This window comes from Oryctolagus cuniculus, chromosome 5 (genome assembly GCF_051225735.1).
Source record: "Oryctolagus cuniculus isolate XC-2025 breed Fujian yellow rabbit chromosome 5, ASM5122573v1, whole genome shotgun sequence".
NCBI classification, from domain to species: domain Eukaryota; kingdom Metazoa; phylum Chordata; class Mammalia; order Lagomorpha; family Leporidae; genus Oryctolagus; species Oryctolagus cuniculus.
Genome location: NC_142871.1, coordinates 36,431,223 through 36,458,811, shown reverse-complemented (window position 1 = coordinate 36,458,811; position 27,589 = coordinate 36,431,223). Strand labels below are relative to the sequence as shown.

At 40.3% G+C, this 27,589-nt stretch overlaps 1 protein-coding gene across 1 annotated transcript in view; it reads right to left on the bottom strand.

The window, feature by feature from the left end:
• Positions 1 to 27,589, bottom strand: part of STX7 (syntaxin 7) — a 52,747-nt gene that overhangs the window by 16,714 nt on the left and 8,444 nt on the right. The window contains exons 2-6 of the mRNA XM_002714821.6: positions 26,180 to 26,322; positions 2,190 to 2,259; positions 1,810 to 1,903; positions 1,070 to 1,207; positions 237 to 289 (exon numbers count right to left, since the gene is read on the bottom strand). Of these exons, the coding sequence (XP_002714867.1) occupies positions 237 to 289; positions 1,070 to 1,207; positions 1,810 to 1,903; positions 2,190 to 2,259; positions 26,180 to 26,264 (440 nt within the window). The 5' untranslated portion in view covers positions 26,265 to 26,322. The remainder of the gene's footprint in view (positions 1 to 236; positions 290 to 1,069; positions 1,208 to 1,809; positions 1,904 to 2,189; positions 2,260 to 26,179; positions 26,323 to 27,589) is intronic.

Sequence of the window (27,589 nt, the reverse complement as noted above, 5' to 3'; positions counted from 1 at the left end):
CAATGGGGACACTCTATGTCTCTCAAATAGATCGATATAAAAAAAAGTCAATATGTGTTTGTAAAAAATTAATTATTTTGAAAATTTCTCAAATTTTTTATCTGTTTTCAATGTATGAATAATTTAGGATATTTATGACATAGCACACTGAATATATACTTAATATTGTTCCAGGAACTATAATGTATAACTTTGTAAAATTATCTTTCAATATACACAATGTTTGCATTTCTTACCTTTCCCAGGATACAAGATTCCTTTCTTTTGAGCTGTCCTCAGGAAAACCACCCTGAATAATTCAGTAACAAGATGGCTTGAGAATAGGCAAAGAAATCAAGAACACAAAAACAAAAAACACATTTTCCCTAATAATCTAAACTGAATTTTGTGTGTTCATGTCTGTGTAGAAAAATAAGTTCTTATTCTAATATTTTTAGGTCAACTGCTTCAAGTAATCCTAGGCTAACAAGAAGGAATTCATTGAATATTCTCAAGGGCCAAATAATAAATATTATTTGGTTAAGATTTAAGGTAGTGTAGGAATTTCTGCATTAAAGAAAAAGAAACAACTTGTGTAGTTTTTGAGGGAAATGAAAATTAGTTTAACTCAAAATTCCACTTGAAAGTCATCTTTTTCATTTATTTTTCCCAGGTTTATATTCATTTTTGATATTCTTAGGAAATATTCACTCTGCTCCTCTCCATCACCCCTGTATAAGCCAGGAGTAAAGTGCTGTCTACACCAGCACATGCACAAATGGAAAGCCTTAGTACCAAGTCAGTATGAGAATACTACTTACTCAATATCCTGACCTGATACCTAATCTTTTTGGAGAAATTGTTGCAATATTTTTATATAATCTATCATCCTTTGTTCTACGACATGGACAAAACAAGAAGTTATACAAAACCATCTCCCTGCTAAAAATTGAGCAGAAAAGCCATAAAATAAATATTCAGCTGTTGATTTCCATGACAGGTATTCTCATTATCTGTATAATCACACTAAGGTAGACTTCTGCGGAGCTCTTGTCCGGCTCGCTTTTACAATGCCTTTTAAAATACTTACAGACACTCTGGAACTGGCTCTTACGCGAGCAACAAACTCTTTCTCTCTTTCAGCAGCTTGCCTCTGGACCTTCTGAAAGTTTGTCAGTGATGTCGTGAATTCAGCCACTAAGCGATCCTTCTGTATTTTCCGTTGACGCTACAGGAAAGGAGGGAGAGCCTGCTAGAATCAAGCCCTGAAGGTCAACAGAACTTCAGACAGTTGTCTCACACTCAATCCTGAAACTGTCACTCACTCTCCAATGACAGGGCCTTCCTGACCACTCCAGGTCACTTTTTTACAGTATGTTCAAGCTCTGCGCACTCTTACCTGCTTTGAGGCTGACGGCGCATTCTGCTGGATTTCTCACTTTAAGTTTTCATCCCGCTAAAGACTGGGTCAGGATTTTGAGATTAACTTGCACTGAGTAAGTAAGGAAGAAACTACGTGCCCCTAGCAACCTCACATCTTGACTATGTGTGCTACATGGAGTCAGTCCTGGAAGGCCAGGAAACAATTATTCAGGAAGCATTTTCTGAGTACTGACTTAATTATGGGCCAGGGCAAATGCATGGAAATAATTTTTGCTTTATTGAACCACAGGATACTACCTGAGCAATTAAATATAGTTTTGTGTTCTGTGAACTAATCTCAAATAGAATTTTTTGTCCCTTAATTTCCTCTCTAGCATTAACAGTTCAAAGATCCCACAACGCATTTGATTTCTTTCACATATCAACATGGGTCTTAAAACTTGATACCTGTTCACTGGGAGTGGTAGGCAGCGATCCAAATTCTTTAATGTACTTATCAGTTTCTTTGGCAAGTTGGTTAGTATACTGCTGCTTCTGTTGCCTAAAGTGAGAAAATATGCATTACAGCCAAAGAATGGATACATTTCCTGAAGCTATAAATCTGCTACTCCACTGAACCCTTAACAGTTTCCACTTTTTGTAAAGCTACTTGTATGTTTATAAACTGGTTCTACATTTTCCTTATCACAATTGCCTAAATGTCTGGATAAAACAGCAGGAAAGTTAGCCTTCCAGTGTCTTCTCCAGGGAAGGTAACACTACACACTCTCAAAGCAACATTTTGATAGCAACAAGTTGGTTTCCTTCTCTGTTGTTTAAATACTTACAGCTGTTGCCTCAATTCAGCAGAATCTTGAGGTGTTCCAAGTTGATTCAGGCTCCTTTGTATTTCCACAGCTATTAAAATAGTAAATTAACATGTTAGAGTCACATAAATAACAACTTAGAAGTTAATACAAGCTATTGGGTACCTCAAATAAGACAGAAGAGAAAGAAAACACTCAGGAAAAAGACAAACTAAATGGTTTATTTCACTCTAATTAGTAACAAAATGTGTTAGTTTTCAAGAAGAAATTGTGCGGAACTATTAATATGCAAAACTACACTAATGATCCAGAAAATCATTTTCCTCCTGATTCCATTGAGACAGTAACTAGATGTGATCACAGTGGCACACAGACGTTCACTTTATTGACACAAACGTGAATAACTGTAACCATTACATATTATATTATGAAGTGAATGGATTACAGTTAATAAATGAAAAAGGAAGGGCCAATATTGTGATACAGAGTGTTAGGCCGCCCCTGGCAACTTGGCATCCCATTGGAGTGCTGGTTCCAGTCCCAGCTGCTTTGCCTCAGTCCAGTTCCCTGCTAATATTCCTGGAATGGCAAGAGAAGATGGTTCAAATACTTGGACCCGGATGGAGTTCCTGACCCCTGGCTTTGCTTTAGCCTAGCCCTGAGTTGGAGCCATTTGGGAAGAGAACTAGCAGATGGAAGAGCTCTCTCTCTCGGGAACTGAACTGCAAATAAATAAATATTATTTAAAAAATGAGAAAGGAATAATAGAATTAGAAAAAATTGTTTTCAGTTATCTACTGAGTAACTGATTCAGGTAAAGATTCATCAAAGGATGCTAGAAACTATAGGACACTGATATAAATTCAAATTATTACTGCACAGATGACAAGAATTATAAAACAAATAAAAGTGGGAAAATGTCAACAATAGGAGAACCCTGTAATGGGTTCAATAGTCTATTATTTTTTCCGTAGTTTTAGAAATTTAAAATGAAGACTCATGGGTTTAAAAGTCATACTAAGCTCACAGTCCAGTCTTCAGACCACTGTAGTTTAAAAAAAAAAAAGAAAGAAAAAAGCTCCTCTCGTAATGGAAATATCCAGTAGAAATAAGTTTCAGATTTCCAAGAGTGAGAGAAAACAATCCTATTTTGGGGCTGGTGCTGTGGCGCAGTGGTTTAAAGCCTCAGCCTGCAGTGCTGGCATCCCATATGGGCGCCAGTTCTAGTTCTGGATGCTCTACTTCCGATCTAGCTCTCTGCTGTGGCCTGGGAAAGAGGCAGAAGATGGCCCAAGTTCTTGGGCCCCTGCACCTGGTGTGGGAGAGCCCAAAGAAGCTTCTGGCTCCTGGCTTTGGATCAACTCGGCTCTGGCCATTGTGGTCATTTGGGGAGTGAACCAGTGGATGGAGGACCTTTCTCTATCTCTGTCTCTCTCTCTCTTTCTCTCTCTGGATCTACCCCTCTCTGTAACTCTTTCAAATAAATAAAATAATTTTTTAAAAAAGAAAACACTCGTATTCATTCATTCTTTTTATTTAAAAAAAGCAGTTTTTTAGAGTCATTATTTATTCATGGGATCAAGGGAATGATAAAATATTCCAAAATACAGGCTAGCTTTTGTTCACTGAGGATGATATAATAAGCAGTGCTTCCACATCAAAGTGAAGAGTGCAAATCCTGGAGAGGAGTCACACAGCCAACAGCAACTGCTGTCATTCAGCTTGTTTCAAAGAAATTTCTTTTAACTGTTGTTGGTGTCCATTCTCTTTTCATAGGATGGAGAAATTTTGTTTGCTCTTTTGAGTTTATGGCTGCTTGCCTCTCAACCTCAACATATTTTATTGGACTGCTGTGTTCTAAGGACTTTATTAAAGTTTTGCCCCCCTACCTTCAAAAAGTATGTTGATAATAAAATGCTGTGCTATGGGCTTCTGTAGAATAGAGGTAGGTATTTATCTCAGTGCTCATGGCTTCTGCTTTATAAGAAAGATACAGGGGCCAGCATTGTGGTGCAATGGGTTAAGCTACCACTTGCGATGCCGGCATCCCATACGGGCACTGGTTCATGTCCTTGCTTCTCCACTTCTCATCCAGCTCCCTGCTAATGGCCTGGGAAAAGCAGCAGAAGATGGCCCATGTGCTTGGGCCCCTGCCACCTATGAGACCCAGAAGAAGCTCCTGGTTCCTGGCTTTGGCTTGGCTGTTACAGCCACCTGAGGAGTGAATCAGTGGATGGAAGATTCTCTCTCTCTCTCTTTCTCTCTCTCTCTCTCTCCCTTTCTCTCTGTAACTCTTTCAAATAAATAAATAAGTCTTTAAAAAAGTCTTTAAAAAAGTCACATTAAGTGAAGAACTAATCAGATTATTTAATAAATGCCACAAGGAAAACTAACCACTGGCCTACACTTGCAGAACAATTGAAGGCATCATCTGATCAGGTGATAAATGGCCTATGCTAACAAAAACTTGAAATTACTAACTTTAGAAAAAATAATATAGGCTACAATAGGGTTGGCATCAGTCCAATCCTATTTTACAAACAAAAAGGCTGACAATCACAAAGAATAACTGATCCATCCGAGGAACTGTAACTATGGAACAGCTGGGGTTAAGACATTGATTTCTTGTTTTTCAAAATGGTATTTTTCAGTGTGCTATAAAAACAAACTAAAAGACTTGTTGAAAGATAATTTCAAGAGCTGGTACTATGGCAACTGAGGGTTAAGCCCCTGCCTACAGCACTGGCATCCCATGTGGGTGCCGGTTCAAGGCCTGGATGCTCTAGTTCCAATCCAGCTCCCTGCTAATGTGCCTGAGAAAGCTGTGAAGATGACCCAAGTGCTTGGGTCCCTGCCACTCGTGTGGGAGACCTGAATGGAGTTACTGGCTCCTGGCTTTGGCTTGGCCGTTGTGGTCACTTGGGGAGTGAATCAGTGGATGGATGACCTCACTCTCATTGTCTGTCTGTCTCTCTCTCTCTCTAACTCTGCCTTTCAAATAAATAAGTAAATCTTCAAAAAAGAGATAAGTTTATTTTAAAATACTGATTTCATAATCTGGGTGTGTGTGTGTGTTAGTTGACAAAGCAAACAAAGGACAAACCAGGAGAAGGAGTTTGACGAAGCTGGGTGGAGATGCTCTGGTGTTTCCAGCAGACCCCCCAGTGTCAGCCCACGGTGGGTTAGGAGGGTTCTTCTGCTCCACAGAAACTGATCAGGAAACCAATGCTGCCATTTCTTTAGGCTTTATGAACTGGCAAGACTGAGAGACAGCACTTTACATACTACTGTACTAACCTCCTGTAATGGGGAGAGCAAACGGTCTGCAGCAGCCTGCAACCTGGCTTCATGTGGTTTTCAAGCTGAGAATGGCTAATGTATTTTTTTAAAGGCTAACAACAACAAAAAAAAAGCAAAGCAAAACAAAACAAAGAATATTCAAAAGACCATATGTGGTCTGCAAAGCCAAAATATTCACTACCTGGCCCTTTACAGAAAAAGTTGGCTGATCCCTGCCTTGTATTATGAAGACTTACTCTAACTTTGTATTCACAAAGTTAACTCAGATGTCACTGGAGTGTGCTCAGTATGCATCACTTCACTAAATCAATCTAAGAAAATATTTAACAATATTACAAAATTTCCACCGAACATACACATACACCGAGTCAAACTTCTGTGAGTTTCAAAAAGATTATATCCCGTAGCTGCCGTCTTCAGTAGGTTATTTTCACCTGCCACTCACAGTAACTTGGAAACAGAATGAGTTACCTTTCCACTGTATTGGATATAAACATTTTTTTGCAATTGCTGTATTGTCACCACTTTGTCTCTTTACTTGAAAATCTGCCTAGTTCCTAAATTCTTTTGCTTGTGGAAGATAAGCATAGTAGGAAAGTGGCTCACAGGGTCTTTTGCCACAGCTTTATTATGTTAAAAATACTTGAGAAAAATAATCTTAGAGCTGGAGTTAGAGGTAGAAGTAGAGGCAGAGAGGTAGAGGTAGAGAGAGCATGATGATCTGGAAAAAAAATGACAATTCTGCTAGCTTCTCTCAAGCCCAGTATATATGGTCCGTTTCATCATCCAGTTTATAGGATAGTCAGATTCCATTTTAATTAGCCTAAACCCAATTCAAGAAAAAAAATACGTGCTACATGAAAATTAAAAAACTTTTCATGTTAGAATTTTTTTCACAATGAATAGTTTTTTGAAGGAACTATGTATGATATGCGGGTATGGATGGACCTATTCTGTTCCATGAAGGTCTGCTGCCATCTAGTGGTGTTCTCAAGAAAAAGAATACTTTTGTCATAAAATCCTAGTTACAAGTTGCTTCAGGGCCTAAGTAATGTCACATAGGGGAGTGGGGAGCTCTTGAGAATGCCGCCTGGCAAACAAGTGGCCAAGATGCAGAAGCACCAAAGGCCGTCCCTACAACACAGTGCACCTTCCAGTAACTGGCTCCACATACTCCACATAACTAAGCAAGACTATCTTCTCCTTAGGAAGAAAACATTTCTGCTGCTCAACCCAAAATAACTGAGTTGTAATAACGCAGCTCAGTAGGCTAATCTTCCCCCTGCGGAGCAGGCACCCTGGGTTCTAGTCCCGGTTGGGGCGCCAGATTCTGTCCCGGTTGCTCCTCTTCCAGTCCAGCTCTCTGCTGCGGCCCGGAAGTGCAGTGGAGGATGGCCCAAGTGTTTGGGCCCTGCACCCGCATGGGAGACCAGGAGAAGCACCTGGCTTCTGGCTTCAGATCAGCGCGGTGGTGCACCGGCCGCAGTGCACGGGCCACAGCAGCAACTGTGGGGTGAACCAACGGAAAAGGAAGACCTTTCTCTCTGTCTCTCACTGTCCACTCTGCCTGTCAAAAAAAAAAAAAAATCACAGAAAAAAAAATTATGGTTGGTGAGCCCTTGGACAGGTGACTTCGAAAATGAAGTACAATTTAACAGACACCAGCAGGTAAACTTGGACCCAGACACCCTGATTTGGAAACTGATGTAACTTCTTAGCTGCTGACACTGGGTACTTTATCTCATTTCTCTGAGCTCTAATTGTTACAACAGTCAAGTACAGAGAAGGCACCTTCTCAGCTGTCATGAACTTTAACTGAGAATAATGCAGGCAAGCAGCTGTACTTGATATAGCTAAGAGGTCAATGAATGAGCTAATAGTATGAAGTGGATTATGTTTATTTTCCTGGAAAGCAGAAATGAACAATAAGAACACTCTTAGTAACATACCTTAACTAATGTGAACCATGCTTGAGGAAAGCACTAAAACTTAATAATCTGTGATTTATTATAAGAATTGTAGCAATGATAAGAATCAATTGGCACAAGAGAGTTATAATCCATAATTAAAGAATTTAGCTACTATTTGACAATGACATATATCCAACAGTTGCATGTAAATGATATAATTGAAAAAGGACTAGAGAAAATGAAATATTTTAAAAAATTTTGGTTTAGACTCAAATCTTTTCTCATTTATCAAACATTTTTCTACCTGTGTTGAAGGTTGGTTTGAAGTATTAAGATATATATGAAAGGCCAGTATTGTGGCATAGCAGGTTAAGCAACCACATGCAACACTGGTATCCCACTGTAGTCCCAGCTACTCTGCTTCTAATGCAGCTCCCCGCTAATGCACTTGGGAAGGCAGTGGAAGATGGCCCAAGTGCTTGGTTCCCTGGTACTCATGTGGGACATACAGATAAAGTTCCTGGCTCCTGGCTTCAGCCTGGCTCAGCCCTGGCTATTGTAACCACCTGGGAAGTGAATTACCAGATGGAAGGTATCGCTCTCTTTGTCTCTTCCTCTCTGCCATTCTGCCTTTCAAATAAACAAATTTTTTTTTAAAAAAAAAGATATACATGAAATATTTTGGAGGGGCTGGGGCTGTGGCTCAGTGGGTTAAAGCCCTGGCCTAAAGCGCCGGCATCCCATATGGGCGCTGGTTCGAGTCCCGGCTGTTCCACTTCTGATCCAGCCCTCTGCTATGGCCTGGAATAGTAGTAGAAGAAGGCCCACATCCTTGGGCCCCTGCACCCGCGTGGGAGACCCAGAAGAAGCTCCTGGCTCCTGGCTTTGGATCGGCACAGCTGCGCCATTGCGGTCATCTGGGGGGTGAACCAATGGATGGAAGACCTCTCTCTCTCTCTCTCTCTGCCTCTCTTCTCTCTGTGTAACTCTGACTTTCAAATAAATAAAATTTAAAATAAGAGAAATATTTTGGAAATGGCACAGATCTCTGAGAATACAGATGCTGTTACCAGAAAGTTTTCTATATTGAGTTAGAATCCAAGTACATTATAAAATACAAGGTGCACAGAGAATATATCATTAGAAAATATTTACATCAAGTGGTTTATTAAAAATAAGTAAATATTGGGGCCAATGCTGTAGCACAGCAGGTTAACGCCCTGGCCTGAAGAGCTGGCATCCCATATGGGCACTGGTTTGAGTTCTGGATGCTCCACTTCCGATCCAGCTCTCTGCTGTGGCCTGGGAAAGCAGTAGAAGAAGGCCCAAGTCCTTGGGCCTCTGCACCCTGTGTGGAAGACCCCAAAGAGGCTCTTGGCTCCTGACTTCGGATCAACTCAGCTCTGGCCACTGTGTTCATTTGAGGCGTGAACCAGCGGATGGAAGCCCTTTCTCTCACTCTCTTTCTGCCTCTCCTCTCTCTGTGTAACTCTTTCAAATAAATAAATAAATAATAAGTAAATATATGACCGGCACTGTGGCATAGCAGGTAAAGCTGCCGCCTGCAGTGCCAGCATCCTATATGGGCACTGGTTCGAGTCCCAGCTGCTCCACTTCCAATACAGCTCTCTGCTATGGCCTGGGAAAGCTGTGGAAGATGGCCCAAGTCCTTGGGCCCCTGCCTGAGTGGGAGACCCATAGAAAGCTCCTGGCTTCTGGCTTTGGATCAGCACAGCTCCAGCCATTGCAGCCACCTGAGGAGGGAACCAGTGGATGGAAGACTTCTTTCTTTCTCTCTCTGCCTCTGCCTCTCTGTCACTCTGCCTTTCAAATAAATAAATATTAAACAAAGAAAAGACTTTATAAAAAATAAGTAAATATCAACACAGAAAGCTCTGAGAAAAAAATCAAGTGAATTTGCTATGTTTCATTTATCAAGAAAAACCAAGAAAAGTACACTACAAAGAACCAGAAAAGCAAGAAAAGTATATTAGAATCAAAAAAGCCTATCACAAGTGGAAAAACTCTGTCAAAAACCATAATGATAGTAAAATATGAGTGTACTTTAAAAGTTGTGGAAAATGGAATGAAAAAATGAGTTTATTTTCATGCAAAATTTTTAAAAATCCATGCATAATTTTTTCATAACATGCATTTCCCATATGGTTCTCGCAGTACCCTCATAATTGGCTTGTTTCAACAAGTTCTGTGTCCCATGCTCTATCTTGTGACCTTCACAGGATGCTTATCTTCTGCAAGTAAAAGCTTTACAGATTGTAGAGATCACAAGGGTGGGGGAGGGAGATGGAGAAGGTTCTTCTAATCGTTAAGTCTCAAACCAAGAAGCTCAGATGGGGACAGAAGAGTGCATTGTGTCATAGCGGGTAAAGCCACCACCAGCGACACAGGCATCTCGTATGTGTGCCTGTTCAAGTACTGGCTGCTCCACTTCCAATCCAGTTCCTTGCTAATGCACCTGGGAAAGCAGTGGAAGATGGCCCAAGTGCTTGGGCCCCTGCCACTCATGTGGGAGACCCAGATGAAGCTTCTGGCTCTTGGCTTTGGCCTGGTCCAGCCCTGGCCATTGTGGCCATTTGAGGAGTGAACCAGCTGACAAAAGATTTCTCTCTCTCTCTCTCTAATTCTATCTTTCAAATAAATCAAGAATAAAAAGAAGGAGGGGGTAAGGAGTAGGAGGAGGAGAAGGAGGAAGAGGAGAAGGAGAAGAATAATTAGATGTTTCTAATTCTGAGGCTCAGGAGGAGCCTTCAACCCAGGACCAAGGGTACTAGGGACTGAGCTCTCCCTCCTGGCACATAGTCCTGCAGGCCCATCCTGCTTCCGGGAGGAATCTCAAATTTACAACAGACTTAATTTCAAGTTTCTCACTGTTTTTACTTCCAGATACTTCAAAAGAAGGAACAAAGATAAAATTTGGAGCATTTTAAAGTTACTGTAGAGTAATAAAGAGCTAAGTCTGAAGACAAAAACTAAACAAAGTAGAAAAACAAATCATTTGAAAACTGTGTGTAAACACTGAACTTGGCTTTCTAGATGGCGGGGCCATTACAAGCCGTCTCTTAGCAAAGGTAATCCTCACATTTCATCACATGCACCTGCTCTGTTGATCCGCTCTGAGGCAGTCTGGAAACAAGTGATAGGGCCCCGTGGAGGACTTGGCCCCTTGAGAGTGTGATGTGGCAAGAAGCAAACAGGTAAGTAACCAGCAGTGGTGCAGTCCTGCACCTGCGAGTATTCTAGCCCTCCCGATGCCCTGTTTGGCCTGCGATCTCCACCTGCTTCCTTCCTGTCACTCACTGGATGGCCCAATAATTCTCCAACATAGCTGAGGATGAGCCAGGTTACAAGCTCACCTCCAGTTTATATGGCAGTGATTTCCAAACCTTTACCTCTCCTAATTTCTCTAACTGCTAAGATATCACTACTCAGACATTTCTAAAACTCTGAAACTGGATTTCTGCTTCTTATAGGAACGTGGGAGAAGCTTATTTCTGAATTTTCCCTCTTTTTCCCTCCTCAAGACATGTAGAACAGAGAGGGAAAAGAAGAAGAAAACCCATACAGATGATATGGAGAAAAATTAAAACACAAAGATTCTCAAAAATGTATAAATATAGCCAAAAGCAACAGAAATGAGCAGCTCCTGGGTGGGAAGCTGTATGGGTGGGGCAGAGAACAAGGAAGACTGCAGAGGGAGGCAGAGGAGGCAGAGCTCCAAAGGGCACCAGCAAATATTCACTTCACCTTGAGCAGCCCTCATTGGAAAATCCAAAATGTTCCCAACTCCAAAACTTTGAACACTGATGTGACACCACATTGGAAAACTCCATATCATGAACTTTGGTTCATGCACAAAATTTTTTTTTTTATTTGACAGAGTTAGACAATGAGAGAGAAAGACAGAGAGAAAGGTCTTCCTTCCATTGGTTCACCCCCCTAAATGGCTGCTATGGCCGGAACTATGCTGATCCAAACCCAGGAGCCAGGTGCTTCCTCCTGGTCTCCCATGTGGGTGCAGGGCCCAAGCACTTGGGCCATCCTCCACTGCCTTCCCGGGCCACAGCAGAGAGCTGGACTGGAAGAGGAGCAACTGGGACTAGAACCGCCGCCCATATGGGATGCCGGTGCTGCAGGCAGAGGATTAACCTACTGTGCCATGGTGCCGGCCCCCATGCACAAAATTATTAAAAACACCATATAAAATCACCTTCAGCCTATGTGTATAAGGTACATATGAATATAAATGAATTCCATGCTCAGACTTGGGTATCACACCCAAGAAAGCTCATTATCTACAAGAGTACTTCAAAAAAATTCATGGAGGGCTGGCATTGTGGTACAGGGGGGTTAGCCACAGTCTGTGATGCCAGATCTCATATCAGAGTGCCTCTTAGAGTCCTAGATGCTCTGGTTCTGATCTAGCTCCTGGCTAATGTTCCTGAGAAAACCAGTGGAGGATGGCCAAAGTTCTTGGGTCCCTGCCCCTACAAGGAAGATGGAGTTTCAGTTTCCTGGATTCATTATGGTCATTGGGGAGTGAAATCAACAGCAGGAGGACCTCATTCTCTTTCAATCTCTCTCACTCTGCCTTTCAAATAAATCAAATAAAACTTTAAAAAATATAGTTCATGGAAGCATTGAAGAATTAATTCATCTTGGTACGACTTTTTTTTTTTTACAAATCCATGCAATTTTTCTAAAATATGCATTTTCTATGAATTTTTTGAAGAGCCTCTCATATTCATGGATTTCAAAAGTGCCACAATTGGCACTTTTATTTGTGACATCAGTAATCACCCAAGGCTCTTGTCATAAGAGTGTCAATTGTTAAATCAACAACAGGAGTCACTGTGCACTTACTCCTCATGTAGGATCTCTGCCCTTAATGTGCTGTACTATGTGAAGTAACGGCATAACTAGTACTCAAACAGTACTTTACACTTTTTGTTTCTGTGTGGGTGCAAACTGTTGAAATCTTTACTTAGTATATACTGAATTGATCTTCTGTATATAAAGATAATTGAAAATGAATCTTGATGTGAATAGGATGGGAGAGGGAGTGGGAGATGGGATGGTTGTGGGTGGGAGGGACGTTATGGGGGGGAAAAGCCACTATAATCCAAAAGTTATGCTTTGGAAATTTATATTTATTAAATAAAAGTTTAAAAAAAGGAAGTACACAGAACTCCCAATAGACACGACCAAAATAGATCCTCATCTAGACACATAGTGGCAAAGCTCTCCTCAGTAACACATGAAGAAAAGATCCTAAAACGTGCCTGAGAGAAACACCAAATTACATTAAGAGGAAACCTGATTAAACTCACTCAGATTTCTCATCACAAATCCTACAGACAAGGAGAGAATTGTGAGACATACTCCAAGTCCTAAGAGAAAGAAATTGTCAATCCAGATTACTGTACCCTGCAAAACTCTCATTTATGAAAGAAGGAGAAATAAGGATCTTCCATAGCAAACAGAAATTGAAAGAATTTGTTAAGTACCAACCCAGGGAAGACACCTGCTTCATCCCATCTGAATCTCTTGTGAAAATGTAATTCCCATTATCAGAAATTAAAAGGAGGTCCCTTTAAGGGGTCACTAGGTCTCTCCCTCAAGAATGACCGAGGACACACATAAGTGGGTTCTCTCAGGGGGTCTGCAATAAAAGTCAAACTAGCTTGTTGTCTCCTAGAGGCACTTTATAAGTCCATGTTATGTCCTGCACAGCTTCAGGACTCTGCCATCTAGAACTTGCGGTCTTTCAACCTTATACCATAACTTGGAGCTAAAATAAAACTGTTTTTCTCCCCACCCTCCCCCCCAAAAAATGTGCCACAAAGGACCTAAGCATATTGCTAGAGGTGAGGGTGTTGGAAAAGGGGGGCTCAGCACCTACACAGGAGCCCCTAGGCTGTCCACTTTCTCTGAGGGAGGGAACAGCCTTGGAAGGAAGTGCGGCACATCTGGGGGCCTGTGGCATTCTGGTGTGAACGCAGGATGGAGGAGGAAACTCAGCTCTCCCAGGTCAGGTACAGGGAGGCAGAGGCAAAAAGGAACACTCCTTCATGGCAGAATCAGGAGGAAAAGGAGCTCTTTTTTGTTGTTTTTCAAATATTTATTTATTTATTTGAGTGGCAGAGTTGCAGAGACAAAAAGAGACAGAGAGAGAGATTTTCCATCCGCTGGTTCACTCCCCAAATGGCAGCAAAATGATTGAAGCTGGGTACATCTGAAGCTAGGAGCAAGGAGCTTCGTCTGGGTCTCACGTAGGTGCACGGGCCCAAAGACTTGAACCATCTTCCTCTGCTTTTCCAGGTGCATTAGCAAGGAGCTGGGTTGGAGTGGAGCAGCTGGGACTCACGCTGGCACTGCAGGCGCACTACGGATGGTGTCTGTACTCATTATGCCACAGCACGGGCCATGCAAAAGGAGCTCTTCAGCAGAGAAACTAGGCACTTGCTTTGACCTTTCCTAGAAATCTCCTGCCAGGAAAGTTAAACTCATTCCAATGCACAGCAAAAAGAAACGGTACAGTAACCACGCAAGACGGTACCCCAATCTGGGAAAGAAACGTGAAGCTCCTTACAATTAACCCACGGCAGGAACAAATGCTGTTCCAGAGAGGATAAGGTGAAAATGAGAACTCAAATTAAAACAAAGAAACAACTGAATGAGGCAATGGCAGTTTTGAAGAAAGATCACAAAAGAACTCCTTGAAGAGATGAACAGATAATAGGCACTGCTAAGGTACAAACTAGAGAGGCTCAGGAAAGAAAGAGAAACAAAATTGAAAGATGACAATGAAATGATCAGGAGCATAAGAAAGTGCAAAGTCACAGGAAGTCTCAGACTCCTTCCTTGCCACCTAGTGTAGTGTTAGTCATTTTTGGTTCATGATGCCACACTTCCTCCTGTATCAATGCCATTCTGCCCACCAGGACTCCTGCCTTATTTATCGGTTATTTCAATTCTTGGTTATACAAATGTTGGGGCAGACATTGTGATGCAGTGGGATAAGCCAATACTTGAGATGCCCACCTCCAATACTGGAGTGCTTGTTGGAGCCTGGGTATTCTGCTTTGGACGTGCGTCCTGGATGTGCCTGGGAAGGCAGCAGATGATGGCTCAAACACCTGTGTCCCTGCCACCCACATGGGAGACATGGATGCAGCTCTCTCTTTCTCTGTCTCTCCCTCTGTCATTATGCCTTAAAAATCTTAAAAAAAAATCTTTAAAAAAAGCCACATTAGTGATCCTTATGTATCCTGCTCTCGACATAAACTACTGAATACAAAGCATAAACGGTTAATTAGAGACAGTTAAAAAGCACTAGCCGAGGGGTGGGCATTTGGCCTAGCGTTTGAAATACCACTTTGGACACCTGCATCCCATACTGGATTGCCTCGGTTCCACTCCTGGCTTGGTGCCTGATTCTAGCTTCCTGCTAATGTAGACCTGGGAAACAGCAGGTGACAACAGCTCAAGTGCTTGGGTTCCTGCTACTCATGTTCAAGACCTGGATTGAGTTCCTGGCCCCTGCCTTCAGCCTGGCCCAGCCCTGATTGTTGCAGGTATCTGAAGATTGAAACAGTGAATGGGAACTCTATTTGTCTGTCTTTCTGTCTGACTTTTAAATAAGTAAGTAAACAGAAAAAAATCTTTTAAAGTATTGTAGATTTATCTTTCAGAAAGAAATTACTGAATAATCAGGGTGTGTAGGCAATACTGCACAACTGCAACCACTGGATGTATTTAGGCTATTCTGTCCCTCTTAGCACACAAGACCCGTATAAGGCAGCGCTCTGAGTGCTCACAAACAAGCAGATCTCAGGTGGATTTTAGCTGAAGGATCTCACACAACCAAATAGGAAAACAGCAGTGCAGGGGCTGGCAGGGATGTCGGAGATGTCTGTGAGAATTCTTTCACTTTACATGGGATGAAAATCAAACTACCACCAGAGAACTAGGTGGTCATTCTCAAGGTCATTACTTGGTTATGGCATTGGTGGTATCTTCAGAGAATGATCATACCAACACTATTTCAAGAAAGAAGCCTGGGAAAATTAAACTGAGCACCATTTCAAATCGTGGCTGTTCTGCTTCCAATACAGTTCACTGCTGATGCACCTGCAAAGCAGTGGAAGATGGCCCAAGTCCTTGGGCCCCTGCCAACGATGTGGGAGACTCAGAAGAATCTCCCGGTGCCTGGTTTTGGACAGGCCCAGCCCCAGCCAGCCATTATGGCCATCTGAGGAGTTAATCAGCAAATGGAACATTCCCTTCTCTCTATTGCTCCCTCTACCTCTGTAACTCTGCCTTTCAAATAAATAAATAAATCTTTTGAAAAAGAGAGAGAGAAAAACAAATCCAGTTTGGATTAAGTTCAAAGGACACTATTTAATGAACAATACTTTTCAGTAATTAGAGATGATAACAAAAAGGGACCAAAGTGATGAGGACAACAATGATCAAAAGCATTACAGGAAATCAAAACTAAATGCAGCAAGCCTAAACCCTGCTGTCTGATTCCCACATCAGGAACAGGTCAACTAAAATGTATAGAGGAGCAGCTTCGGAGTACAGTGAGTGGTTGTTACACAACTAACCACAGGTCATATTTTAATAAAAAAAGAAGCTACTCTGTTATATAATTACTAATCAAAGATACTATTTATTATGAAAAAACTAAGAACTTTTAAATAAATGTACTACAGAAGTATACATATAAAGATTCTTAACATATAGTCAGCATCTCATATTATCTATATAGAATTCAGAATATTAATGTGGGGAAGTAACATAAATCACTAAGTTCCTCAATTCTTAAATATATAACCTTAGGAAACCATGTTCATTAATAGAGATTGGTTAAATGATGTATGACACATGTATACAATAGGGAATTATCCAGCAAGTATAGAAGAAAAAGCTAATCAACCACAAAAATACATGCAGTATGATCTCACTTTCACAAAAAAAAAAAAAAAGAATGATTACAATTATTTACAAATACTTCTGTACCTGAGACATATTAAACACCTTTTCTCAGGAACTTATGGTTAGTAGAAAATATTTTAGTAGACACTAAGCAGCGGCAGGTGTTGTGGTGCAGTGAGTTAAGCTGTTTCTTGAGACACTCATATTCCATATCAGAGTGCCTAGCATTGAGTCCCACTTCTGCTTCAGATCCAGCTCCCCATTAATATACAACCTGGAAGGCAGCAGATGATGGCCCAAGTACTTGGATCCCTTCCACCCATACAGGAGACTTGGATGGAGTTGCTGGTTCCTGTCTTCGTGGGCATCTGGGGAGTGAAACAGCAGGTGAAAGCTCTCTCTCCTTATCTCCCTTTCTCTGCTGCTCTGCCTTTCAAATAAACTACTACATGGAAAAGACCATAGGTCTGCAGGAATGGAAGCAGGGAGAACAATCAGGAGGCTGCAGTCATCCAGAGACTGGCAGTGGCTTGGACCTAGGCGGTGACAGAGGACATGGAGAGAAATGGATGAACGTAGCAGGTAGCATCAACAGGACGGCACTCAGACTGGATATGGGATAGTAAGAAAGTTCACATTCAGGGCAGAGGAATGAGATGGTTCAGATAGGAACAGTGACACAGAAAGGTCTCTGACGCACCCTGGAGCCATAGCTTAAAGATTTCATTCATAAAACAAACAAAAGGAGCTCACTCACATGCAGTCAAAAACAGCTTTCCTGTTCATCAGGAAAAGTCAGTGATGAGAAGAAAAGCTGTCAATCTCTGCTAAAATATTGGATATTAAGTTCTATAACTATCTCTGTTTTATGTCAACATCTTAGGATTAAGAAAATTGCAACCATGAAATCAAAGCTACTGAAGTTCTTCTCCACACTCCAACCAAATATTCGCAGATGTGTGACATCAGGAGCAGGTATATCAAACATTGTTCCAGAGAGAGGGGAGACAAGCTTTCAACTTTCTTCTATAACATGCCTTCCCCTCCCACCAAAAGTCCACCCCAGAAAAAAAGGAAACATTTCTCATTCCTGAGAAAATACATAGTTTCAATAAATTCATAATTTCTCATGACTGGACCTCTCTTTTTAAAGATTAGCCTACTCTGGCACCAAAAATAGGGCTGTTGATGATATCAGTTCCCCTTTATTTGCAGCCACTGTTAAGGGGCAACAAGTGTCCCCTTCACCAGACCCAAGTTGAAAGAACACTACTCATTCCCAAAAGGGCTCTCATTTTGATAGGAACTTTATATTTCATCTCAAAGTCCTAGGAACTTTATGGAGACAAGAGCCATATCCTGGTCCTTCTTACTAAACAAGGCAAGTACACACACAACATGAGAAGTTAATTAGAGCACCAAAACACCAAGAACATTTGCTCAATTTCAAACAAATCTGTGCTGAATTAACAGCTCCAATCAACAGGAGACGAATGATAAAACATGAAGCAAATGAGTCACAGAAGTACTTTTTCAGTCACCTCCTATTAACATTCACAATACAGGCACAAGTTCATACTTTTTTAATAATTTATTTTATTTACTTGATAGGCAGAGTTAGAGAGAGACAAAGAGAGAAATAGTGACAGAGAGTAAGACAGAGAGAGAGAGAGAAAATGTCGATCCACTGGTTCACTCCCCAAATGGCCTAAACAGCTGGGGCTAGGACAGACTGAAGCCAGGAGTACAGAACTCCATCTGGGTCTCCTACACAGGTGGTTGGGGCCCAAGCCCTTGGGCCATGTTCTGCTGCTTTCCCAGAGGCATTATCAGGGAGCAGGATGGAAAGTGGAGCAGCTGGCACTCAAACCAGTGCTTATATGGTATACTGATGTTTCAGGCAGCAGCTTAAACTGCTGTGACACAATGCTGGACCCTTAGGTTCATATTTTCTGCCTCTCTAGAAAGTTCTGTCTTCCCAAATTTTCTGGAAAACATACAAATATACATAGAAGCACATGTAACACAACAGTATTTATTATTATTATTATTATTATTATTATTATATTTGGAAGGTAGAGAAACAGAGTCAGAGTCAGAGTTCCCATCTACTAATTCATTCCTCAAATGCCTGCAACAACCAGAGATGGGTAGAATAAAACTAGGAGAAAGGAACTCAACTTTTAGCCATTTTCCATTTCTTTTCAGATTATTCATTACAATATACTCAATGCCAGAATATTCATTAGTACCAGAGATAAGTCTTACTATAATACATAAATAAGGGAAAATGTTATTCCAAGAACTATGCTTCATGATCAGCTGTTCTTATTTCTATTTCTTAATTTATTAATAATTTTGTTAATTGTGACACAATTCACATCAGAAATCTTTATGTCCACAATTGTCCCATCTTCTAATACTTAGAAATAACACATAAGTGCTGGTAGAATTCTAGCTGGTCTTGTGAATTCCTGTTACTACAGGATTTTATAAGCATATATTATGGGTCTAAACGAGCAGTTTGGTCTCCTAATAATAAAAAGAACAATCCTGAATATGTCAGCAGAGCTTTCTGGACTTTTTAAAACTTTACTTAGAATTATAGTCTATTAAATTTGGAAAAGACCATAATTCATCTCATGAAAAAGTATATATAGCAAAATCATGCACTGGAAGGTTAAGTAGTTTACTCAAGCTCACTGTGCTATTTGGGTATGATTTCAGGAAGTGGATGCATAAGTACAAATGGCTTGCCTCATGAGAAATCTTCCCCTTTGCCTCACTGATTTTCCCTATCTTAGCTACATTTTTAAAAATCTGATTCTAATTGGAGTATTGCAAATTAAACCACAATGAGACAAAAATATGGCTAATAAATTTAACAGAATGTAAATGCCAAATGTTGGCAAGGATTTTGAGCAGTAAGAACTATGATACACTGTCTAGTGGGACTATAACCTGGGACAATCACTTTAGGAAACTGTTTAACTACACCTACTAAAACTCAATGTACAGATAACCCATGAACTAACAACACAAATCCTAGCTATTCACATGGGCAACAAATAAACATACAAGAAAGTTCATTGAAGCATTGTTTGTAAGAGTAAATAACAAAAACTATTAGGAGAAAATGGAAAGATCACATAGTAGATGGAATAAATAAAATATGGTATGTTGGAGTATGGAATGATGCATAGTAATGACAACAAATGAACAATTACATAGATGAGTCTCATAAACACAAGAGAAAGAAGCCTAACACGATATGAAACACACTACTTAATTCCATTACATAAAGTTTAAAAACCAGGAAAATAGATCAGTGTTGTTAAAAGTCAGGATATTGTTTATCGTAAGAACAGTGCTGAGGGGGTATAAGCCTGCAAAGGGCTACAGAGAAATGGTAATATCCTATTTCTTGAAGCTAATTCATTAATTATACTCTAATAATTTATGTGCAAAATATTTCTATTTTTAAAAGCTTGAAAAATATCCTAACTTTGCTTATATAATGTGTTTTACCATATTTATTCAGCTTCGTTAAAAACATGAGTTCTGTGTGTGCTCTGTGTTGTTCGTGTTTGGGCAAGGATGAATGGCCCTGTGAAAACGTGCTACTCTGACTTATCTATATGTTAGGCTCAGTTATTTCAATGCCCAAAGCTTCCATATCCTTATACTAAACACAGGTAGGATCTAATCTCAAAGAAAATGTGATAAGAATGAAAAGAGGTAAATGGACATCTACTTTATTCTCAGATGTTGCTAATAAAGTGTTACTTATGAATATGCAAAATCAAAGTTCCAGAACTAAATGTAAAGACTTCTTAGGTATACTAGGATCTTCCAAACCTATGGTAATGCATAGTTCTATTTGAGTGCCAACTTTGGTCTACCTGGGATGGCTGCCTGGAGCCCTGAGCTGAGAGAGATTTGCTGCTATGTTGGGCCAATGATAGAAAACTGTTTATTCCATGGGCAGTCATTGGGACAAGTGTCTTGCAGACTCTGCTAAGGAGTCAAAAGGACACTGTCCCAATGGACAAAAATTTTTTTTAATTATATTAATGCTAACAGAGAAATTCACATAAGATTCAGTAATAAAGCTCTATACTTTGTTATATTTATTTAACTTATTCTAATGAAATTGTATTATTTTAGTTATCATATTATTATTATATATAAGCATTCACAGTACTTAAATATTTTGTTTAATATGATATTACTATAATATAGTTTAAATGCTTTCCCAGTGAAGCAAATTCATAAGATTATGGATTATTTTTAACCAAAAAAGTTAACCAAAAATGCTTACATTTAAAAACATTGTTTTTTTTTTTTAACTTTTATTTAGTAAATATAAATTTCCAAAGTACAGCTTATGGATTACAATGGCTTTTCCCCTCCATAACTTCCCTCCCATCTGTAACCCTCCCAACTCCCACTCCCTCTCCCATTCCATTCACATCAAGATTCATTTTCAATTATCTTTATATATAGAAGATCAATTTAGTATATATTAAGTAAAGATTTCATCAGTTTGCACCCACACAGAACATAAAGTGTAAAATACTGTTTGAGTATTAGTTATAACATTAATTCACATTGAACAACACATTAAGGACAGAGATCCTATATGAGGAGTAAGTGCACAGTGATTCCTGTTGTTGACTTAACAAATTGACACTCACTCTTGTTTATGGCGTCAGTATAAAAACATTGTATTACTGATCTTACTCTGCAAAATATAACTGCTATAATATAATACTAGTAAAGACAACAAAATTTCAATTTTACTATTTGTACTTTCAATAATTAATAATCATTTTTCATTATTATTTTCTTTTTTAGTATAAACTAAACCAGTCAACTCAATAATTTATAAGTTCTTATTTACCTGATCAAATTAGTATGAAAATAAACTTTTCCCATAGGGGTACTGAGGAAGACTTTAGCTTCAGCTGAACAGATATCCATCTTCTGACCACAAAGGTATTTACCTTACCTACACCATGGTCTATTTAGATTTCTTTTGTAAATACTGACACAAATTCAAAAGATGCAAATGTAGCATGAAGAGAAGAACCAAAATGCGGTACAAAGCACTGTTTTTTCAATCACACCCAATATTATTAGCCTTACCAGACGGGGGGAAAAGGCGAACTGAAATTTCACACTTCTGCCTTTCACTTCCACGTGATTTCTGCACAGTTCTCATCAGTAATGCATCCCGGATGTTAGGTTAGACTTTTAACAGTAACTTACTCTATCTGCATCTAAACTTCCATTTGTTTAGACTCAGAATTTCAGAATTAGAAAAAAGTATGCAGTGGTACCTGGTTTGACTAAATTCATGATCCCAAATCTCAAATGTGTACTCAACCTGCCAGTTCCCCTGACTCTACCTCCCAGCATGTCCATCCTATCAATTGTCCAAAACTATAAGTAACCCATTTCCTGTTCTTTCCATGAACCACTTTCCCTCCCATTCTCTGTCCAGCGACTTCTTGTACTCCATTTAAACACAGATCCACCATGCTTCCATTCATATCACACTTAGCCTGGCTTCTGTACAGTGAACAAAAGGCAAATCCCTCAATAGTGGTCCATTTCCCATTCCCTCTCACCTTCAAAGACTTTTCTTTTGCAATTATATTTTCACTAGAATCTTTCTTTTGTTGTGGAAAAATGCCAACACTTTCTTTGACCCTCTTCTACTTCCACAGCACAGTCTGTTAGCTGCCTATGAAATACTCAGTCATCTGTTCTTTCTGAAACAGAGTAACCCCAATTTTAATGAGTACACTGAAGTCTGGCTGACACACGTTTTCAGCATTCTGAGTAGGTGCAGCCTTGTGGTCAATAACCTAAGCAGAAGTAATCAGGACTCTGGAAAGTTTCTTTAAAATGAGAAGAGTAACTCGTTCTTCCACCTTCTACATTTGGAATATGGATATGAGAACACTCTTTTCAAAGTCATCAGTTTGCCAAATCAAATCTTCTGCATTTGCTTGGTCTCTCAACAGCATTAGACAGATGATGCTTCACTCATTCTTGAATCCAACAGTTTCATTCTGGAAACTTTATTTTTTTATTTCTGGCCATCTATCACTCCTTCTGGAAGACTTTAATGTTGTTTTTCTCCCTGCCTCCTAACTTGGACATTTTTAAATACTCTAGTCCTGCCCACCAATGTTTTTTTTAAAAGATATATTTACTTATTTGAAAATCAGAAGGACAGAGAGAGCATGAGAGAGAGAGAGAGAGAGAGAGAGAGAGAGAAAATCTTCTATTCGCTGGTTCATTCCCCAGATGGCTGCAAGGGCCAGGACTGGGTCAGGTGGAAGCCAGGAGCAAGGAGCTCTTTCTGGGTTTCCCACATCGGTAGCAGGGGCCCAAGCACTTGAGCCACCTGCTGCTGTTTTTCCCAAGTCATTGCATGGAGCTGGATCAGAAGTGGAGAAGCTGGGACTCAAACCTGCTCCTATATGGGATGCTGGCATCACAGGTGGCAGCTTTATCCATTGTGCCACAACACCACCTCCCTGCCATTTTGTTTTTCTCCAACCCTTTTAATTGTCCTTAGTCATCATGACTATTTTAAATTCTGCTTTTAAATGCCACTTATATTCTAAAGCCACCTTGAACTCATCTAACCTAGATGTTTGATATCTCCACTTAAGATATTTAACAGACATCTCAAGATCTACTTGTCTGAAATAAAACTCTCTCCTACTTGTCCTGACCTGTGATCCTGCACCATCACGGACATGCTTGCCACCAATCATTCACCTGCTTGATGCAAAAACTGTGCTGTCTTCTTTGACTTCACTCTCCCTCCCACGCCACCCACTTTCATCAGCAGTCCTACTGGCTCTGCCTCCAAAATACACCTGTCCCTTCTCTCCATCCCCACCTGTATCACTTTGGTACAAGCCAACATCTCTCTCAGCAGACCTCTGCAATAACCAAAATGTCACTTTGCTCCTCCCCCGTCATCCACTTTCTAAGCTTTTCAAAGTGTAGATATGATTGTGTCTCTCTATTGCCTAAAAGCTTCCAATGATTTCCTCTCCCTCTCAGAATGAAATCTAAACTCCTCAAATGGCCAACAGGCCCCAGAGGCCCTTCCCTGCCCTCCTCTCTTAGTTCCCCTCCTGCTACTCTTGTCTGAATGAAGCCACACTGAATTGCTCTTTTTTCCCATATTTTCTATATACCTGAAGCTCTGGATTATGGAGTGCTTTAGGATTTTACTACTAGCTATTATCCTCTCTGAAATGTACTTTCCCTGTGTCTTCTTACTGTCAGTCTCTCCTCAACATCATTCAGGCTGCCTCCCTGGTTCCTGCTCTCACGACACTCTCTTAGGAAATTATAGTGCTTAGAAGTGTTTTAACCACCTGTTGCTCCTTCCTACACTGTAAACTACATTGAGAGCTTGTCCTTATAGATTGTGTTTACTTTCAGATTCTGACTGTCTCAAACAGTGCCTAGCAAGTAGCAGGTGCTCAAATTATTTCTTGCCTGAAGTCAACATTGAAAGCCATTTGATGTGAACCATTATTCCAATGTTTAATGCTCTTAGAGATCTGAGAAGCATGTGACCATCATCTTGGGTCGCTCAGCAACAGAGACCTCCTCCTGAGAGAGGCATTTCCCTACTTAACAATCTATTCAAAAGCCCTTCCTCATTCTCAAGTTGGAGTGTGACTACTTGGAGCTGCCATACACTTGAGGCCACTATGGTTGTACAGAATGCATGGCTTCTGTTCCACACACAACAATGCTTTAGTCCCAGTCTTCCTCTCCGTTCTTCACTTAGAACTTTTAGGGGCTATTGCACCATCCTCCCACAACCCAAGTTCTCACGGGATCACAGTGTAGTTATACACTTAGCTATCAGACATACCGTGAATATTCATCTTTGGCCCAATTTATCATTTTTCATCCAACTGGATTAACCTTTCTTACAGAGTTGGCCTGATTTAAGTTAACCATTACCTCCTTCTAGTTCAAGTTCACACACAATCTCCAACCCATGTAACTTCCATACCACCTAGCACTTACTACTTCTGTAATCTTGGTACAGTACAGTCATTCCGTATACTTTTCCTAGAGTTCCTGACACTCTGACATTATCTAGCTTTTCCAGCACAAGATGCCTGTCTTACTTTTGGGAAGAACTTTGGCCTTCTTTCTTTTACAAAGGTCTTGATTTTCCACACATATAAATTTAAATTATAAGCTCCCCTCATTTCCATACAAATAACCAGATTCACCTGAGGCAGAATAGCAGCATTTCTTTTCTTGTCTAATTTTTTTTTAAAGATTTATTTATTTGAAAAGCAGGGTGACAGAGACTGAGAGAGATGGCTTTCATCTGCTGGTTCACTTTCCAAATGGCCTCAAGAGCCAGTGTAGGCCAGACCAAAGTCAGAAGCCAGGAAATCTATCCAGCTCTCCCACATGGATGGCAGGGACTCGAGCACTTGAGCCATCATCTGCAGCTTCCCAGGCACATCAGCAGGGAGCTGGGCTGGAAGCAGAATAGCCTGGGCTTGAACCAGTGCACTGATACGGGATGTTAGGTAACAAAAGACAGCTTAACCCACCGTGCCAAAATGCCTGCCCCTGTCAGCAGTATTTCTAACCAGTACCATGGAAGCCATAAGAAGGAAAAGCTCTTTTGTGGCTCCTACCAGAACAGACCTGAAGCTAGAGGAGCTAGGGAGAGTCCATGCTGGTGCCTCTGACCATCCTTTGATGTCCTATGCCTACATTGTCTACCGTGGACAGCAAACTTCAACACTGTTCACTTCCTTGCTCCTCTAAGAATGGCCAAAGAAAACAAGAACTGCCTCAAATCAGAATAAGGGTTATTTCACACAACTCTACATGGTGATACATTTTTTGAATCATCTGCAATCTAATTTTATTCCCTTTACCTCAACAAACTGGCATTTCCCTTAAAATATTTGTGTAAAGTCTATTGGGAAGTTAATGATTTAATAAAGAAACCAAGCATGGTAATTTGAAAACATTCTGTATTTCAGCATGTGATAGCATTCAGGTAAAGAGAGCAGCCTTAGGGAACTAAGCTGAAGAAAACAACAGGATTAATGTACTCTGAAGGGTTCAGGTAAATGCCCCAAATAGTCAAACACAGCAAGATGACTAGAATCTACAGAATGCTGTTAGCTATGATTTAGGGACAAATATAAATTTTTTAAAAATCTATAAGCTCAAATCTGCTACTATGATTTTTTAAAATTTTTATATTCTGAGGAGTAATAACTACCAGCAAACTGCCACACTGGATCAGCCTATTGATTTTCTGTCTCTGATCACTACTATTATAGCTGTCTCAATAGATTAAAAAATTCCATCCTTAGTTCTTCCATGCTCCTTAATAACATACCAAGCATTTGCCTTTGTAAAATTAACCTGATCAATGATCTAGGCAGATTTCATTTTTAATAAACATTGTTCCTTATGTTCTTAACAGTGTTCTCCAGTTGTAAACTATGGGATTGAGCCAACAAGTCTCATAATCTCATCTAGAACTAGATAATTTTAAGGAAAATGTTAATATATGTTATCCTTTTGCATCTTTATTTCATTCGTGAAATAATACCTTATGTGTCTGGCTCTGGCCTGTACAGAAAAATACAGTGCATGTCACCTGGCCTAATATAATTATTCCTTAGTCATTCTGAAAGCTGTTCTTAAGGAATGCTCCTCCTTCCTACAAGCACAGCTGTCCCTTTGGGAACCTCCAGCAAATTCAGTTCAGAATTAAAAACAGCAGAGTCAACATGAAACTCAACTCACAACACTGTGTGATCTTCTGGATGTTGGATGAGATGCGCTGGGCCAGCTGGGCGGGGTCCCCAACGATTCCTGGAGTGTAAGACATGGCTGATTCACTAATTTCATCAGCTGTTGGTGGGCTGTGCAGATTTCACAGCAGTCACCTAAAGAACATAAAAGAGAGTCAAATAGCTATATTTTTAAAGTGATTTAGGCTTACATTTTCTGAATTAACAATCCGGGAGGTTATAAATACAAACCTGATCAACCAAACATGGCAAATGCATGGCAAATTCATGCATTAACCAGCAAAACTCTAATGTCTGTCAAAAAAACTTGACTTCAAAGGACAGAGTCATGTTAAACAAGTGTAACGGTTAAAACGTGCCACATTGCACATTCCCTTCATAAACTTCTTTGATCTCTCCAAGGCAGAATTATTAAATCCCTTCTCTGTGCATCAGTTTGTCTAATACTTATATTTCCTCCTGAACTAAACAGCTGTAAGACAGCCCTGCATGCTATGTGTCTTTCTCTAACATTTAAATCAGCCCTTAGCACAGAAGACGCATTTAAAGACCTTAAAAGGAACACAGCTTCAGACCTATGAAAGCCCCAGAAAGCTCATGATACCTAATTTAACACAGTGCAGGAACCTCTGACTCACAGGTATCTAATGTTAAGGGGAAAAGCTAAAATAGCAGAGCCAAGTCCTAAGAAGCAAGAGAATGTCCTGGAAAATGCCCATCACACCTTCCTGACAGAGCATGGAGAACAAACCACTCTTCTTTCCCAGCAGTCTGCTTCTCACGATGAAAGCAAAGCTCAGATGTTGTGGCAGGGAGTGAAGACAAAGCTCCTTCCTTTTCCACTCCACTCCACCCCACTCGCCTCCACCCCACTCCACTCCACTCCACTCACTCCACTCCACTCCACTCTCCATTACGTAGGGTTTGGAAAGAAGGTTGTGAAGGGGCGTCCTTGTGTATACAACTGTGAACAGCAAAACATTTCAACTACTCTTAACACCCATTTTTACCAACTATGCACTGGAATATTGCAAAGCCGGTGGTGGTCAATTTGGAAGCGAACTCTCCACTGAGAGCCTATACATGCCCAGCAGTAAACGAGGTGTTTAGGAGATGCAAACAAAACAAACAAAAAGATAAAGTCTCTGTTCAAATCAAGTTTTTCACGAAGGAGAAAGGATAATACTGGTAATGAAAAACAACACAAAGCAATATAAACCAATAAAAAGTCATATGTTAGGCAAGAATGACAAAAAAGAAATATCACTATCACTTTTGTTGAGAAGGAATTTATGAAACAGAAACATAAGATTTGGATACCTGGATATGAATGGCTTGGAGAACAATAAAAGCAAGTACATGGCAACATTGGTGGATACATCCAGAACAGGAGGAAAGGGTG